This window comes from Phyllobates terribilis, unplaced genomic scaffold (genome assembly GCF_046119375.1).
Source record: "Phyllobates terribilis strain yellow unplaced genomic scaffold, ASM4611937v1 Scaffold_5__5_contigs__length_657084704, whole genome shotgun sequence".
In the NCBI taxonomy this organism is placed as follows: domain Eukaryota; kingdom Metazoa; phylum Chordata; class Amphibia; order Anura; family Dendrobatidae; genus Phyllobates; species Phyllobates terribilis.
Window position 1 is genome coordinate 154,695,660 of NW_027362765.1, and position 18,838 is coordinate 154,714,497.

The 18,838-nt window shown below is 44.1% G+C and overlaps 1 protein-coding gene across 1 annotated transcript; it reads right to left on the bottom strand.

Moving 5' to 3' along the window:
- Positions 1-684: 684 nt before the first annotated feature.
- On the bottom strand, positions 685-17,094 carry NAGS (N-acetylglutamate synthase). The gene is made up of 7 exons (XM_073683239.1): positions 16,077-17,094; positions 13,216-13,478; positions 12,590-12,803; positions 10,184-10,364; positions 4,032-4,203; positions 3,548-3,730; positions 685-1,012 (listed from the first exon to the last, which is right to left on the bottom strand). The coding sequence occupies exons 1-7, from the start codon at positions 16,392-16,394 to the stop codon at positions 868-870; spliced, it is 1,476 nt and encodes a 491-aa protein (XP_073539340.1). The 5' UTR covers positions 16,395-17,094; the 3' UTR covers positions 685-867.
- Positions 17,095-18,838: the final 1,744 nt, after the last annotated feature.

An 18,838-nucleotide genomic window follows, 5' to 3' on the forward strand; every position in this document is an offset into this window, starting at 1 on the left:
CTACCGGCATCCACAGCTCTTCTTTTGAGTAGCCAGCCTGGCGCAACGTCGATCGATGTGGTGTGGCACAAGTGATGCCAGGCTGGCTAATCAACAGAGTCACCGATGCCGGGAAGTAGAAGGCGGTTCTCTGGGCTACTGTCCAGTTTCTACAGAATACAGGCATGGCTGATGGACCTAGCTCTGCAAATGTAAGAAATGGCACTCGCTTGGGAGACCAAATGGGTATTGCACATACAACAGAGACCGTGAGAATCGATTCGCAGGACCTGGTTCATCAGCCATGTCCCTAATCTGTGACCACTGGATGGGAGCCCTGAGAGCCTCCTTCTACTTCCCGGCATCCTCGGCTGTTCTTTTGATTAGCATGCCTAGTATGATGTCATGCTGCAACGATGACATCACGCCAGGCCAGAAGAGTTGCAGCTTCCATTAGGTAGGAGGTGGTTCTCATGGCTCCCGTCCAGTGGCCACAGATTACCAATGTGGTTGATGGACTGGGTCCTGGGAATTGAAGAATTGCACTAACTTTACCTGTAATTTTTATGGACACGCCACTTTAAAAGGGTCCAGAGGAGGAGACCCTCCTCCCCACTATGACATCCAAATCGCCTAGTAGAGCTAAGGATGAGCCCATCCATATAATGTGCCTTCCGTAAGAGAGAAGAATGGATGGCAAATATATTTTACCCACAGCAATGTCTGCTGGGTGTGTCTCATAAGGTCAATTTATTACAGCACAATATCAGTCTCTGGAGTACTATGGCTTATTACAGACTTTTTTTTTTTTTTCCATTTATTTGACATCATTGCTGTTCGGTATTGCTGTAGTACTGGTGATTGTCCAGCAGGTGGCATCAGTCTCTGTCATAATATTGGACTCTTGTAGAATGAATCCGGCAGGCTCTTTGCATGGTTTACCAGTTCATAGGAATCCCTGATATCCGCAAGACCCAACCAGAAAAATATCCACTGCTTGTTAGAAAAGCTGCCGTCACTGTTCTTAAAATACCTGCATGAAATGAAAAGCACAAGTAAGCAAAGGTGTCGGGATAAACCAAGAGGCATATACTAAGAGCTGGCGGGTAGTTACTACATCAGTTCAGGAAATGTCAGCTCTAAGCCTGCAGAATTGCGAGCGATGCTCTGAAGCACATTACAGTCTACAACTGTAGATCCGTAATGTATTTCTAGAATAAGTGACTCAGCTGTTAATATAAATGTGTCAAACATATATAAATGATAAAATGGTGTTAGAATTAGTTCAATGTACAGATGAAGCAGATCTGTGTTTGTGACGTTTTTTTACTGTGCTGTGTTCATGAGGCCACAAATAACACATTTTTTTTTTTGTTAAATATGAAATTTTCACCCTGCTCCATCTAACATTTGAAGATAATCTTACTGCAGCTCATGTTTATTCACTTTAATACCAGACACAGACTGTGTGTAAGGGTGGCGCTGTTTCTGGAATAAAGCAGCCATGTTTTTCTAATCCTAGACAACCTCATTTAAATTGGATGTTTATGAAGATTAGAAAAACATGGCTGCTTTATTCCAGAAACAGCGCCACTCCTGTGTATCCATACTGTCTGGTATTGCAGTTCAGCCCTATTTAAATGAATGAGGATGACCTACAGTACTAGACACAACCTGTAGACAGGTGTGGCACTGTTTTTGAAAGAAAGTAGCTACAGTGGGGAAAATAAGTATTTGATACACTGATGATTTTGCAAGTTTTCCCACCTACAAAGAATGGAGAGGTCTGTAATTTTTATCGTAGGTGCACTTCACCTGTGAGAGACAGAATCTAAAAATAAAACCCAGAAAATCACATTGTATGATTTTTACATAACTAGTTTCCATTTTATTGCATGAAATAAGTATTTGATACAATGGAAAAACAGAACTTAATATTTTGTTTGCAATTACAGAGGTCAGACGTTTCCTGCAGTTCTTGACCAAGTTTGCACACACTGCAGCAGGGATATTGGCCCACTCCTCCATACAGATCTTCTCCAGATCTTTCAGGTTTCAGGGCTGTCACTGGACAACATTGAGTTTCAGCTCCCTCCAAATATTTTCTATTGGGTTCAGGTCTGGAGACTGGCTAGGCCACTCCAGGACCTTGAAATGCTTCTGACGGAGCCACTCCTTAGTTGCCCTGGCTGTGTGTTTCGGGTCATTGTCATGCTGGAAGACCCAGCCACGACCCATCTTCAATGCTCTTACTGAGGGAAGGAGGTTGATGGCCAAAATATCGCGATACATGACCCCATCCATACTCCCTTCAATACGGTGCAGACGTCCTGTCCCCTTTGCAGAAAAGCATTCCCAAAGTATGGTGTTTCTCCCACCATGCTTCACGATTGGGACGGTGTTCTTGGGGTTGTACTCATCCTTCTTCCTCCAAATACGGCGAGTGGAGTTGATACCAAAAAGTTCTATTTTGGTCTCATCTGACCACATAACCCTCTCCCATGCTTCCTCCGGATCATCCAGATGGTCATTGGCGAACTTCAAATGGGCCTGGACATGTGCTGGCGTGAGCAGGGGGACCTTGCATGTCCTGCAGGATTTTAATCCGTGACAGCGTAGTGTATTGCTAAGGGTAATGTTTGAGACTGTGGTTCCAGCTCTCTTCAGGTCATTGACCAGGTCCTCCAGTGCAGTTCTGGGCTGATTTCTGACCTTTCTCAGAATCCTCCTTACTCCATGAGGCGAGATCTTGCATGAAGCCCCAGACCGAGGAAGATTGACAATCATCTTGTGTTTCTACCATTTTCTAATAATTGTGCCAACAGTTATTGCCTTCTCACCAAGCTGCTTGCCTATTGTCCTGTAGCCCATCTTAGCCTTGTGCAGGTCTACAATTTTGTCCCTGGTGTCCTTAGACAGCTCTTTGGTCTTGGCCATGGTGTAGAGGTTGGAGTGTGATTGACTGAGTGTGTGGACAGGAGTCTTTTATACAGGTAACAAGTTCAAACAGGTGCAATTAATACAGGTAATAAGTGCAGAGGAGCAGGGCTTCTTAAAGAAATTCTAACAGGTCTGTGAGAGCCAGAATTCTTGCTGGTTAGTAGGTGATCAAATACTTATTTCATTCAATAAAATGCAATTTAATTATTTATAAATCATACAATGTGATTTTCTGGTTTTATTTTTAGATTCCGTCTCTCACAGGTGAAGTGTACCTACAGTAAAAATTACAGATCTCTCCATTCTTTGTACGTGGGAAAACTTGCAAAATTGGCAGTGTATCAAATACTTATTTTCCCCACTGTATGTTCTCTGAGCCCCTTTAGGATGGCTTCACACCTCTGCATTTCATGGTCCATTACTGGACTGGCCATGGATCTCCTGACTCAAAGTAACAGCCTCATATATGATTGAGTCTATGGGGGTCAGGAGACCCACTGCCAGTCCAGAAATTGCAATCTTGTGCATGGGCCATGAATTGAGAGGTATGAAGCCAACGTAAAGCTCTGTAGATTATTGGCATTATGTGTTTTATTATTTAGTCGTTTCCTGGTCGACCTCGACTTACCAGGGGTTAATAGGATTGGTGGCTCGTGATCTCCAGAACAGAGTCTGTAGGTCTTGTCGCACACACTCCCATAGCATCTGCCCGGATCCCTGCCCTTGTCTCCCAGAACTGACCACAAACTTGTCCAGATAGGGCGTTCCTCCCAGCACTGGTTCTATGGTGATGATTGCAGCCGCATTATACCTGTAGGATCATTTATTGTGTTACTCATTGTGGCCAGAATATCCATAATTAAAATTTTCGGATTTAGATAAAAAAGGCTGTTTTGTTTTTTCCTCTAGAGCAGTTCCACCGTCGTCCATGGCTTTGTCTGGTATTGCAACTTAGCCTCATTCACTAGAATAAAGATGAACTGCAATACCAGAGTTAGCCATGGGCAAGAGGGGAGCTGTTCTGGCAAAAACAGACTTCAGTTTCCCTTCTGTACATCCACCCGTTGCTATCCAAGACAAGGGCTCACTAAAGCAGACCCGATTGTGCCTACCCTTCAGATAGATAGACCGAGTGCAGTCGCTTCGCCACATTGCTGATATAATTCTCCTTCAGCTTTTTCTGGAAGGATCTGTTCACCAGGGAGATGAGGCGATCGGTGTCTATGTCCTGGACGGAATCGAACCTTAACATTCGTTCTGCATTCTTAAAAAGGGTCCCAGATCCTAATGGGGGGGGACACAAGATGAGGAATCAAGACAGATGTCTAGGCGGAAGAAGCTAGATGTTCATCTACTCATGTAACAGAAGGGAGTTTGTCATTTGGTAATGGCCCCCAGGGAATAAATTAAAGCTGTTTTGGGTACCCCAATACAGAATTTGTAAAGGGCCCCCATCTACTATGGGCCATTTATAATAATTGTTTCTTTGTATGTGACTATGGGGCAACAGAGGTCAGATGCCAATATTACCCCTGTGCCTGTCGGAGACCGCGTCCTAAATATCTGTTTTATTACATGATGCAGTTAAACATAACATTTTATATCCATCAGGCTAGCACCTCGGGGTAGTATAACATGATCATGATGCCAGATCATATCCCTTTTCCCGTACACAATGGCTGACAGATATGGCTATCAATGGCCCCGATGAGGGTGTCGGATGGAAATGATGTGAAATATATGCCCTCTTTCAGGCTCATACTAAGAAGACAACAGAAGACTTCCCCGCTTAATTGTAAAGTGCTACGGAATATGTTGGCGCTAGATAAATAAAAATTATTATTAAGACTAAATGTGCCCTGTATGGTTAAAGGGCCCCATGTGCACATGTAATTATCTCAGGTTTAAGGGGAATCTGTCAGCTGGTTTTTGCTATGTAATCCGAGTACAGCATGAGGTAGGGGCTGAGAGACAGGGATGCATCACTTATTAGGCTGTGTGCTGTTGTGTCCGTACAATGAAAGTTTTATCACCAGGAGATTATGACTGCCTGGACTACTGGACTGTAGCTCAAGTGAGCGCTGGTCCGATCACGCCCCCTCCTCTGATAAGCAGCTCACTTTCAATTCACAGTGTACACAAAAGCTGTGGTGTGGGAGGGGGCATCTTTCTCAGCTATATTCTGTATCTAAAAGCTTTGATTGTGTCACAACTACTGCACCCAGCAAACTAAGTGACACATTACTGTAATCAGGGTTTCTTTCTTCACACCATCCTGCTCTCAGATGAGGTAGTAAAAACCTGGTGACAGATTCCCTTTAATCCTGTCATATAAGGGTAACTATATTCATTGCATGCAGTGACCGGTCGCTGGTAGATTGCATTCTGCTCTGTTTGGTCTACAATACAACAACCTTTGCTACTATGACAACTGTTCTGCTACTGACAAATGTGGGTTCTACATAAGAGCATATCAAGGCTTTGCTTGGTTGTAGGGCCTGTGGAGGTCACTATATAGTATCTAAGTGGCTTATCTTTATGGCAGGTACCCCCTTAGATGCTGTGTTATAGAGTTAAGGGTTATTCCCATCTCCAAGACCCTATCCCAATATGTAGTAGGTGTAATAATAATAATAATATTAACAAATACTTCCAATTAGAAATGTAGTATAGTTCTTCTGATTCACTATGCCGTTTACCCCATGTGCAAAGCATTGCAGTAGCTTAGGTATCCAAGGTCACGACCACTAACAACTAACTGTCACTATATGAGTGGTTGTAACCATGGATACCTAAGCTATTGTAATGCCCTGCACATGGGGAAAGTAACATAGCGAATCAGAAGACCTATACTACATTTCTAATTGGAGGTATTGGTTTATATAGCACCATTGATTCCATGGTGCTGTACATGAGAAGGAGTTACATACAAAATACAGCTATAAATTACAGTCAAGAAACTAACAATGATAGACAGGTATTTGCTAATATTATTATTACACCTACTACATGTTGGGATTGGATCTTGGAGATATGAAGCCTTTATAGACTGTCAAGCGCGACTCACCTGCGCAGTCTGGCTCCAGACAGAAGAATGCATGGAGCCGTTACAGGTAAGAGGAGTGTATGGCGCTGGAGATCACGGTATGCGTAGGCACTGAACGCATACCGCGATCTCTGGTGCCATACTTACCTGACCGGAAGAAGTGTTGCCATGGCACCTCTGTTCAGGCCGGAGACCGTGGCAGGAGTGCGGCGTCGGAATTGGCACATGCGCATAGCACGATATCGGCGCCGTTTTACTGAAGACACATTTACAGTGTGTCTTCAGCAAAATGGCGCCAGACATTGCGGTATGGGCTGGAGCGTACTCTGGCACCACACTCCTCCCCCGGCCTCCAGCAGAACGGGACGCAGTGCTGGAGCACAGGGAAGAAAGGTGAGTATAAGTGTTTATTTTTTTGTGTGTGGTGCAGCGTGATAGGGATGAGGGGTACCATGCATACCAGGATAGGGATGATTGGGTACCATGCATACCAGGATAGGGATGATTGGGTACCATGCATACCAGGATAGGGATGAGGGGGTACCATGCATACCAGGACATGGATGAGGGGGTACTATGCATACCAGGACATGGATGAGGGGGTACTATGCATACCAGGACATGGATGAGGGGGTACCATGCACACCAGGACACGGATGAGGGGGTACCATGCACACCAAGATACGGATGAGGGGGTACCATGCATACCAAGATACGGATGAGGGGGTACCATGCATACCAAGATACAGATGAGGGGGTACCATGCATACCAAGATACAGATGAGGGGGTACCATGCACACCAGGACACGGATGAGGGGGTACCATGCACACCAAGATACGGATGAGGGGGTACCATGCATACCAAGATACGGATGAGGGGGTACCATGCATACCAAGATACAGATGAGGGGGTACCATGCATACCAAGATACAGATGAGGGGGTACCATGCATACCAAGATACAGATGAGGGGGTGCCATACATACCAAGATAGGGATGAGGGGTGCCATACATACCAGGATAGGGATGAGGGGTACCATACATACCAGGATTGGGGATGAGGGGTACCATACATACCAGAATAGGGATGAGGAGTACCATGCATACCAGCATAAGGCTGAGGGGGCCATACATACCAGGATTTGGGATGAGGGAGCCATGCATACAAGATGGGTGACATGGATACCAGGATTGGTGATGAGGGGTACCATGCATACTAGGATTGGGGATGAGGGGTGCTATGCATACCAGGATTGGGAATGAGGGGTGCTATACATACCAGGATAGGGATGAGGGGTACCATACATACCAGGATGCGGGATGGGGTGCCATGCATACCAGGATTGGAAATGAGGAGTACCATGCATACCAGCATAATGCTGAGGGGGCCATACATACCAGGATTGGGGATGAGGAAGCCATGCATACCAGATTTGGGATGAGGGGTGACATGCATACCAGGATTGGGGATGAGGGGGTCATGCATACCTGGATGAGTGATGGGGTGCCATGCATACCAGTATTGGGGTGAGAGGTGTCAAGCGTACCAGGATTGGGGATGAGGGGTGCCATGCAAAACAGGATTGGGGATGAGGGGGTACCATGCATACCAGGATTGGGGATGAGGGGCTACTATGCATACCAGGATAGGGATGAGGGTACCATGCATACCAGGATGAGGGATGGAATGTCATGCCTACTAGGATGAGGGGTACCATACATACCAAGATTGGGATGAGGGATGGTGTACCATGCATACCAGGATAGGATGATGGCTACCATACATACCAGAATGAGGGATGGGGTGTCATGCATACCAGGATGGGGGTCAGGGGCCCATGCATACCAGGATAAGGGTGAGGGGGCCATACATACCAGGATTGGGGATGAGGGAGCCATGCATACCAGGATGAGGGATGGGGTGCCATGCATAACAGGATTGGGATGAGGGGGGCCATGCATACCAGGATTGGGATGAGGGGTGCCATGCATACCAGGATTGGGGATAAGGGGGCCATGCATACCATTATTGGGATAAGGGGTGCCATGCATACCAGGATTGGGGATGAGGGGTGCCATACATACCAGGATTGGGATAAGGGGTACCATGCATACCAGGATAGGGATGAGGGGTGCCATGCATACCAGGATAGGATGGGGGCAGCACATAACAGGATGGGGGAACAGGATTGGGTAGCACAAATACCAGGATGGGGACAGCACATAGAACATAGAACGGGTTCAATAGCTAATATACACTGCTCAAAAAAATAAAGGGAACACTTAAACAACAGAATATAACTCCAAGTAAATCAAACTTCTGTGAAATTAAACTGTCCACTTAAGAAGCAACACTGATTGACAATCAATTTCACATGCTTTTGTGCAAATGGACTAGACTATAGATGGAAATTATTGGCAATTATCAAGACACCCTCAATAAAGGAGTGGTTCTGCAGGTGGGGGCCACAGACCACATCTCAGTACCAATGCTTTCTGGCTGATGTTTTGGTCACTTTTGAATGGTGGTTGTGCTTTCACACTCGTGGTAGCATGAGACAGGCTCTACAACCCACAGAAATTGCTCAGGTAGTGCAGCTCATCCAGGATGGCACATCAATTCGAGCTGTGGCAAGAAGGTTTGCTGTGTCTGTCAGCGTAGTGTCTAGAGGCTGGAGGCGCTTCCAGGAGACAGGAGAGTACACCAGGAGATGTGGAGGGGGCCTTAGGAGGCCAACAACCCAGCAGCAGGACCGCTACCTCTGCCTTTGTGCAAGGAGGAACAGGAGGAGCATTGCCAGAGCCCTGCAAAATGACCTCCAGCAGGCCACAAATGTGCATGTGTCTGCACAAACGGTTAGAAACTGACTCCATGAGGGTGGTATGAGGGGCCGACGTCCACAGATGGGGGTTGTGCTCACAGCCCAACAATATGCAGGACGCTTGGCATTTGCCACAGAACACCAGGATTGGCAAAGTCGCCACTGGCGCCTTGTGCTCTTCACAGATGAAAGCAGGTTCACACTGAGCTCATGTGACAGAGTCTGGAGACGCCGTGGAGAGCTATCTGCTGCCTGCAACATCCTTCAGCATGACTGGTTTGGCAGTAGCTCAGTAATGGTGTGGGTGGCATTTCTTTGGAGGGCCGCACAGCCCTCCATGTGCTCGCCAGAGGTAGCCTTACTGCCATTAGGTACCGAGATGAGATCCTCAGACCCCTTGTGAGACCATATGCTGGTGCGGTTGGCCCTGGGTTCCTCCTAATGCAGGACAATGCCAGACCTCATGTGGCTGGAGTGTGTCAGCAGTTCCTGCAAGATGAAGGCATTGAAGCTATGGACTGGCAAGCCCATTCCCCCAGACCTGAATCTGATTGAGCACATCTGGGACATAATGTCTCGCTCCATCCACCAACGTCACGTTGCACCACAGACTGTCCAGGAGTTGGCAGATGCTTTAGTCCAGGTCTGGGAGGAGATCCCACAGGAGACCATCCGCAACGTCATCAGGAGCATGCTCAGGCGTTGTAGGGAGGTCATACAGGCACGTGGAGGACACACACAATACTGAGCCTCATTTTGACTTGTTTTAAGAGTCTATCCCCTGAAGACGCCGGTTAGGCGAAACATGTCGGGGAGGCTATAATTTTAGTTTACAATAGGACAGGTAGGGAATAGTGCAATAAGTGGTCCGCGGCCACAAGCATATGATAATGGAAATAGATAGGATGGCTATTGGATACACAGTTATGCCAATTGAATAATCCTGATAGTCCTCACTACCTGCGCCTATATTGGAATTTTAATATAAATTACTACTATAATAAGGATTTAATTATTAAAAGTTAAGTTTTATAGAGCTTTAGTTGGGGGTTCTATTTGCCAACAGGCAATATGTTAATGATTTTTATGAATGTAGCACAAAAAAACATCAAGGCAAAAAAAGAAAAGAAAAATTACTTAAAAAAAATTACAAATGAGGAATCAGGCCCACTAGGTTTTGTTGGCCAGACTCACCAATTTTGGTGTACGGCAGACAATTGTTCCCATAGGTAGGTAAGTGTTGGCTTTGTTCCCTCTGCCCATTGAAGACACAGGCACTTTTGGCTTGTGTAGGGTAGAGGAAAAGAATTCAGCAAACTTCTATCCTAGGTGTATGGGCACTGTAAGATGACAAATTCAGCTCTGATACATCTATATACTCATTCACCTTCCTACCTTTGTTACTGAAGAGCTCGCTGAGGAGACTCCGGGCTGAAGTGATGACAGCCGAGGACGAATGAGGCAGGCGGTTCAGGAGATCCACAATGACGGTCACTTGCTGGCGTTGTCTCTCACTCATCCATACGGCGTTCCTCATCAGTTCCAAGTCCGCTGGAAGGTTGACGTGTCCCACAGCCTACAGGTTATAGTGAGGTTACAGTAGTGCAGGTGGGAAAGGTATGAGGCCAGTAACGACCATTTCTAGGATCCCCGGTGAGCAAGTTACTGGCGCTAGAAAATGCAGACCAGTAGGACTTAACATTTTTTTTAGTTGTGTAGACTGTAGTGCGTAGTTATGGCTGTAACAGAGTCATATCTGTTATATGGTGAGATCAGATCCTGATCTGTCTGCAGATGAGCTACAAAATTATCTCACCACAATGGACACTAATCATAATCAGCACAGAAGAAAGCGCTAAGTGACATCTTCTGCTCTGCTACATTTGCTTATCAACCGTAGAAGTTTTTAACGAGGACCTGGCACCAGGTCAAAAGTGGACAGTCTTTGCTCATATTTTATTCCCGCTGCTCCCCTGAGTCTTTTAAAAAAAAAAAAAAATCTGCAATACAATTCTAGAGATGGGCCTTTTTATTTAGTGCTAATTTTTATAGTCCTAGGGGGCGTGGCTCAGAGTTCCGTGGGGGTGTATCTTTAGGCTACTTTACATTATTACCCTGTGGGCCACACCCCCCTGAATATACCATAAAAATCGGCACTAAAATAAAAAAAGGCCCATATCCCTAGAACCATGTGGCGGATTTAAAAGAAAAAAAACTTGTATGCTCAGGGGACCAGCAGGAATAAAATAAGAGCAAAAACTACCCACTTTTGAGCTGGTGACAGGTGAGATTAAAAAAAATCATTGCTGCTTTCTTCCAGAAAATGAGGCTGTGATGTGATGTCAGACCCCACCTATGGATAAGATTGGTTCTGCTGCAGTAAGCAGCCATGTTTTCCTAATCTTCCCTCTGATTCTTTAAGCAGATCCACTCCAAAATTCACATCAAAACTCACTTCAAATACTCTTTGATGTAGATTTTGGAACGGACCTACCTCAAAATCCATGTAAAAAAACTCAGTGTGTACATACCCTAAGGATTTTTTTTAAATAAGAGGTAGGATAGATGATAAATGTTTGATAGCTGAGTCCACCCCTGGCCTCCCACTGAGCAATAGTATGGGGTTCCCAATTCATCGTTCTTCCCTACTGCTTCCATGTCACGGGTGTATCAGAGGTGACAGACAGTCGTCCTGCAGTTGGTTGCAGGAGATCTCTATGATTGGCATTACAGACATCTTCTTAGATGAGAGGCTGTCTCTAGGACCTAGCGGCTACCTCCCTCTGGTAATTAAGTCCCTGGCCTGGGTGTATATATACCTGTTGTGTATGAGAGGGAGGTGCCGGCTATATTCATTTCTAGTAGTGAAGGTTTAGCAAGAGCAGTACTTCGTCCTCTCTGGAGCTTGAGGCCGAGTTCGCATTTGTCTGGAGTCGTCTAAAGCTAAGCATTCTCCCCCTGTTTGTCTACCCTTGTTGTCTATAGAGTTTAGTGGAGATCGACTAGTGCTCATCTCCTCCCATCCCTAGCCTTAGCCATACACCAGGGAAAGACAGGGTGAGGCACGCGTGCGGTGATTGCTCAAGAGTCAATATAGGGATGGTAGTTGAGACAGGGTGACACTAAAAAAGACTAGGAGGTCTCCACTTCCCCATTTCCCTAGTGTCTGGGCTCCCTTTCCCTCTTCGCTCTGTGTTGCACTTAGTCGTTCCCACACCTGGCGTGACATTCCAGGATTGAATGGGGTGGTAGGGTAACATATGCACATTGACACGGTTACAGCACTCGATTATATCAGGCCAGCAATAAATGAAGCAGCAGAGCGACTGTGCTGCTCCATAAAAACCTAGAAGAATGAAGGATCACGACCCCCATTCTGCTGATTGGTGGGCTCAATCAGTGGGGCCACCAGCAATCAGACATTCATCACCTATCCTGTGGATAGGAGAGAAGTGACTTTCCCCTTTAGGAAACATGAAATTGAAAGAAGTTGTCCAGGACTAGAAAAACATTGCTGCTTTTTTCTACAACCAATGCTACATCTGCCCTCAGGTTGAGTCTCGTATTCCATAAGGGTTACGTGAAAGTGAGTGGGTTTGAGCAGCAATACTACACATGACCTATGGATATGTGTGGCATGTTTTTAGAAGTAAGCAGCCATATTGTTCTGATCCTGAGAAACTCCTATAAGGCTCCATTCACTCAATTCCTTCACTGGCTGTTCACAGTAAATAAGCACCTCGGACCTGCCCCATCACTAGATCATTGAGCTCATCTAGGTAAGATTTTGATGTGCCGTACATTTTCACTCAGGTCCTTCAGGCCACCAGCTGTATTGAGGAAGATGATTTTAAGTGGATTCAAGACCCGTGAGATGCTTGTAGTTACTTCCAAGGAGTCCATGAGAACAGAACGGCCTGAGGGCGTCTCTCCGACAGGACAGATGATGGGAATGTTCCCAGAGTTGAGGCACCAGGTAAGGAGGCCAATGTCCACTGCCGACACTGTTCCATAGCTAAAAGAGAAATCACATCTTAGATATTCATATAACGCTCGACTGTGAAGACAGGTCAGACCTTCATCTAACCAATCTATCTAACTTATGGACATGGGGAAGGGCTGGTAGAACCAGTAGATATCTGCCTGCAGACCAGGTGACATTACGGGCAGCTAAATTCTCGGTTGCTTGTTTCCAACAGTCCGTGAACCATCAACTGACTGTTTTGGGTTCACCAGACCAATCCAAGTTAATATCATTACAGGATGAGTCAAAAGTAGGGAACCACTCAACCCTTTATGGCTCTCAGGACAAGCTTGGAGTTGTAGTTTTGCCACAATTTGGGAACCACTGATTTTGAGTAATTCTGTGATTCCTTACTTTTGACCGACTGAGGAGATAGACAATGATAACAGATTGTAGGCAGTACCCGTCGTCTTGTTCATGAGCGGTCAACACAGATCCTCCATTGAAAAAGGGCAAAGCTGTACCAGAGTTGGTATGGATGGCATCCACCAAAGTTTGGCAGTTATGGACAAGCAAAGACTTAGCATCGGGAGCTGAAGGCCGGGCGCAGTATGTGCTGGGTAGCCCCATCACCACCAGTGGCTTCATATCCATCCTCTGGAGAAAGGCAAGGGCAAATGCAACACTGGTCAGAGACCTCTTGCAGCTGAATACGTTTTCATCCACCTGAGAGAAATCATAGCGATCTATAAGTTATCATATAAGCGGTTGGAGCTGCAATACCAGAAGCGGCCTACGGACAAAGTGGCGCTGTTTGTAATGCTAGACAAACTTGTAAGGAGGGTGAACATTTATGTTCTCCATTTTTGCATAAGGACTAATAAAGTACATTTTAAATGTCTGCCTGTTCTTTTAAGTGGACATGCGTTATCTGAAGTTTATATGTTACTTCCTGTATATATTCTATATTGGTAATGTCTTTTGTACATATTCTGTAGCATTGTTCGGTAAGGATGCCGTTTCTGGCTGCCTGACTATTTAGCTGTCAGCGACAATGCAAAGAACTGTTTTGTATTAAGCAATGCTTTTGATTTAGACAGGGGTGCAAATATTAGGTGCATTCATGTTAGATTTTGTTTTGTTGCAGATTGTGCAGTTGCCACTAGGTGGCTCTGTTGCAACAAGATTATAGAAGACACTGTGGGAAATGCAGTCAAAGTGTGACTGAAGCCACATGGAGGGCCAAGGGAACCTTCACACTCCACATGTAGAATGTCAGTGTCTGCTTCTAGCTCCCTCCCTTCCCCTCGTCATAGAATCTTATGAGAAGCAACTGTCATCTCCCGTCTCAGTAATGTGAAATTCTACAGATTTTACCCACTAATTAAAAGAGAAAGATTCAAAGACATACTGATAGGGATTGTAGATTGTGAGCCCCAATGGGGACAGTGCCCATAATGTCTAGAAATTGTCTGAATTGTAAAGCGCTGCGGAATATGTTGGCGCTATATAAATAAAAAGATTATTATTATTAATTCACGAGGAGAAAGAAGCATATTTCTCTGATAAGATATATTACAAAGTTTATTATTTTTATGTATTTTATTGATTTATGAAATAAAAATTACAACGACAGTTAACCTCTAAGCTTCCTTATTATGCCAACATCAATTTTTCTAAATATATTTTTATTATAATAGCTCAGACATTTACAGCCATATTATAGATAGAAGGAAGCTGGTTTTAAAATGGTAGAAGGTCCCCCTACCTAGAAGTCGTCAGTTTAAATAGGTAATGGTACAGAATATGGTATGGTGGGGTTATGGATTATACATCGGTGCCTAGCTAGATAGAGTTAGAGATGGCACAAAAGTGCAGCAGAAATCCATACAACTGTGTTCACATTTGTATGGCTAAATGTGATGGAATTTCCCCACAGATGCTGCTTCTGGCTGATTCCACCATGCAACGTCACTTCTCATGGATGCTTTTCCAGGAGCTTCCTAATCCTTTATACATAGTGTCCCTGGGTGAAGAATACATTGTCTAGTGTCACATTTTCTATTTTAGTATTTTATGAATATTTGATTATTTCTTTTTTTGTGCAAGAAGGAGAATTGTCAACTGGTAAAGAGATTTCAGATTAACGATGGCCATAGACCTGACAATCTATTAAATATTTCTATGTCTATAGGGATAGTTTAATTGGTGTGTATTTTCTTCTGTAACATTATTATTGTGACACTTTAGTTGTAATTTTTTTTCTTCTGTGACATTATTATTATTATTATTATTATACAGATGTAGAAATATTAAACAGCACTTGCGATGGTGCGCAGCGTCGCCCGCCCAATCGATCAATGCACCAAACAATTGTTAACAAATGTTACATCTATATGTGAATCTGGCAATTAAATCTGCATAAAACAAAGTCATGGTGCAGCAATTTATATTAGATATACGTTGTAGATTTCTATGACCACTTGCTTTCAAATCGGGTTACAGGGTGCGTCTATTCCTTTTGGGACATTGGTCTGTAGAAAGCAAATGGTCAAAAGGTGAAAGAAAAGTTCATTTATAAGTCATGAAACATTCACAAATATAGCGGGAAATTGTATTCCTGTGTAGCAGAGGTTAAAGAACCAAAGGACATGGCTGTAGAGCAAGCATGATCCTGGGACGTGATGTACCGCTGCTGACTTTCTGCTGGACAGAAAGGTAATGTAGTCTAGGGGTCAATGAGGTCTTCTAAAACTTTTTCAAAGTATGAATTTATGTATTACTATATTTATTTAAATTTTCTCTTCCTTTCCTTTGTTTGGCCAACTGGGAGTGAGAGGTCATCTTCTTGGGAACCTATAGCTTGGTAGCCAGCGGCTGGTCTAGTGCAGGACAATTTCCACCCAGAAACTTAGCCGTTAAGGGTATACGTACAAATTTAATGGCATTTTTAACAATGGAGTGAATCCATGATTTGCAAAGCCATGATGGACGTGATGGCTCTGTTGGGTAACAGATCCTGCGGGCTCCAATTATGTTATAGTGGTTTCATCAGGTATGTATTTTTTTATATTAAGAAACCGTGCAGAAAACTATGCCGTTGTGACTAACCATGAGAAACAGAATACATCCTGCTGTCTTTTTCCAAAAACAGTTCCACCCTTATCTATAGATTGGGTATAGTATTGCATCTCAGCTCTACCAAAGTGAATGAGGATGAACTGCAATAATACACATATGTGAACAGGTGTGGTGCGGTTTTTGGAAAGCAGCCATATTTTCCAATTCTGGACAAACCATTTAATCGCCCTTGGTAGGACTTACCTCAACAACTGCAAAGGCCTTTTGATAAGTGGAATGCATCTCTTGGAACTGGGCAAGCCAATGCCGTGCCTCAGTGGGTGTCCCACCACACTCTTTTAAGAAAGCTCGAATATCCCTCCGCAGCAATGAGCGGTCAACCATGGAGGAGATGCCGCCTGACTCTTTAAAGGCCTCTCTTTGATTAGATGCATTTTTTAGTTCTTCATTGGTGGGAACATCCCTACTTTGAGCAAGTTGATGGAGCACAGAGCCTCTTCCGCCACTTAAGAAGCGACAATGACGGAGGGACAACGTTGAAATTCCTTTTACAGCTGTCATGAAGACTCAGGTATGTGTCACTCTTTTTAACTTTTCACTCTTTTGTCCAGGTCTTAAGCAATAGTTTACACTCCTTCAGCAAACTTTTTGTATCCAGACTCAAAGTCTCATGCTGAGAGCTTAGCTTATATGGTTGAGGCTGTGTGACATCAGTGGAGGTGGGGCTTGGTTTTAGCTTGAGATGACTTTATGCTGTGGATGTCTGTAGACAGTTTAGGTCTCTCTGTGGCGAAATCACCCATGATTGAGAGGTTATAAGGAGAAAAAAACTCAAAAATTACAATCAAATTTAGCATCCATAGAAGATCAACCAAATTAACTATTTCCAAGTTCTACCATCTTGATGGAAGTCAAGGGGTCTTGTTGGTCTTCAAAACCTGACGTCTGCAGATCTCAGTATCCTATCCCAGGTGGAAAATAGCATGTCCGAGGATAGTGTGAGACACCTAAACTTCCTCCTGAACACCCACGTACAAACACGCCAGATTAATGATATCATCCCGACATCTCAACAGAAATGATGTAACGAGAAAGCTTTATATTGTCAAGTGTCTTCCCAGGCAATGTCAACTATGCATCCACTTAAGTCTATAAATCGTATGTACGGGTGTTCAATGCACATATTTGCCTTGTAAAAGAAAATCCACAGGATGAAAGCCCTAAAACAAGCATTTGTTCGAGCTTCAGCTGAAAATGAACTTTTTTCTTATCAGTATAAAACAAATAATGATTTACTGTCAACAGAGATAGAACATTGCAGAGCTTCAGATTGGGGGTTAAAGGGCAGTCTGATTTTGGCAGCTTTTAGGATTTAACCTTGAATTTTTAGCTTGCTCCCTCGAAATTAAAAAGTTTGCCTGTCATTTTTTTGACTATCGCTCAGTGTTCAAACTGATCGGATAAATGTGAAGCAGACTGTATGGCAGACAACTAACTTTGGCAGCTTGTATTTGTGGGTGACAAATGGAACAGCAGATTCACATCTTCTCCGTCATTAATTAATGAATTATTGTTTACATCAAATTGTACATAAATGAGGACACTCCTTTAAAATGTAAGATTTTAATCAATATCTCACTGAACACAAGAATAATTTTCAAAATTTTGACAAGACTCAGCTTTACAGAACATTTTTTAACCCATAACATGAAAGAAAGGTTAATAATGGAATAAGAAATAATAATAATAATAATAATAATAATAATAATGTAACTTTCATTACAAAATCTTCAGCTTTACTCAAATTAGTAATCAAATGCTACATCTAGTATTTTGTAAGACCTCCATGATTCTTAAGGACTGCACTAAGTCTTTAGGCCTGGAATTGATAAGTTGGTGACATATTGCAACATCTGTCTTTTTCCATTCTTCAAGAACTACCTCTTTTAGAGCCTGAATGTTGGATGGACAGTGATACTCAACTTGGCTCTTCAGAATTCCCTATAGGTGTTCGGTTGGGTTCAGATCAGGAGACCTAGTTGGCCACTGAGCAGGGGTGGATTAAGAGTAGCAAGGGCCCCGGGCAGTTTAGAAGGCGCGCCCCCCCCCCATCACACACACACACACACACCTGATGTATCACATGTCACATGATCCCCTGTGATAGATCATGTGATAGTTCACGTGAAATTAATTTGGCACAATATTAATTTTTTTTAGGCTGTGTGCCCACTATGCGTTTTTTAAGCATTTCCGCAGAGGCAATTCTGCTGCAGAAACGCTTAAACGCATGGTAGAAGGCCTGCCATGTTCCCCAATGATAATCCGCATGCTGCGGAAATTTCCGCTGCGGATTATCATTGCGGAAAAATCCGCAGCACTAACAATTATTTTGCGGAAGCGTAGTGCTTTCGCCGCCATTGACTTGCATTGGAACGCATGGAATCCGCATCACTGCCTCTGTACATGCAGAATCCATGCGTTTCAGTGTGCGGATGGTACCCGAGTCTGGAGAAGAGGAGACTCTCCTCCAGACCCGGGTACCATAGAACCTGTAAAAAAAGAATAAAATAAAAAATAAATATTATACTTACCTTCTGATGGCCCCCGGTGTCTTTATCCGATGCGTCCTGGCTTGCCGGCAGCTCGGGATGGTCTGAAAAGGACCTGCTGTGACGTCATTTAGTCATGTGACAGGTCAAGCGACCGCTGACGTCGGCAGGCCATCAGAAGGTAAGTATATATTTATTTTTTACCATTCTTTTACGGTCACACTATATAAATCCATGCTGGTTGCATGGATTTATATAGTGTGACCAAGTTGTCAAGCACTTTCCAAGTGATGCTAAAATCGAATGGAAAGCACTTGTCAACCCCCATGCAGAAATGCATGTGAAGAACGCTTCACTTCCGCATGTCCCTGGTAGGAAAAACGCATGTAGAATCCGCATGTACAATCCGCATGCGTTTTTTCTGCCAGGGAGATGCAGAAACGCTCAAAAAAA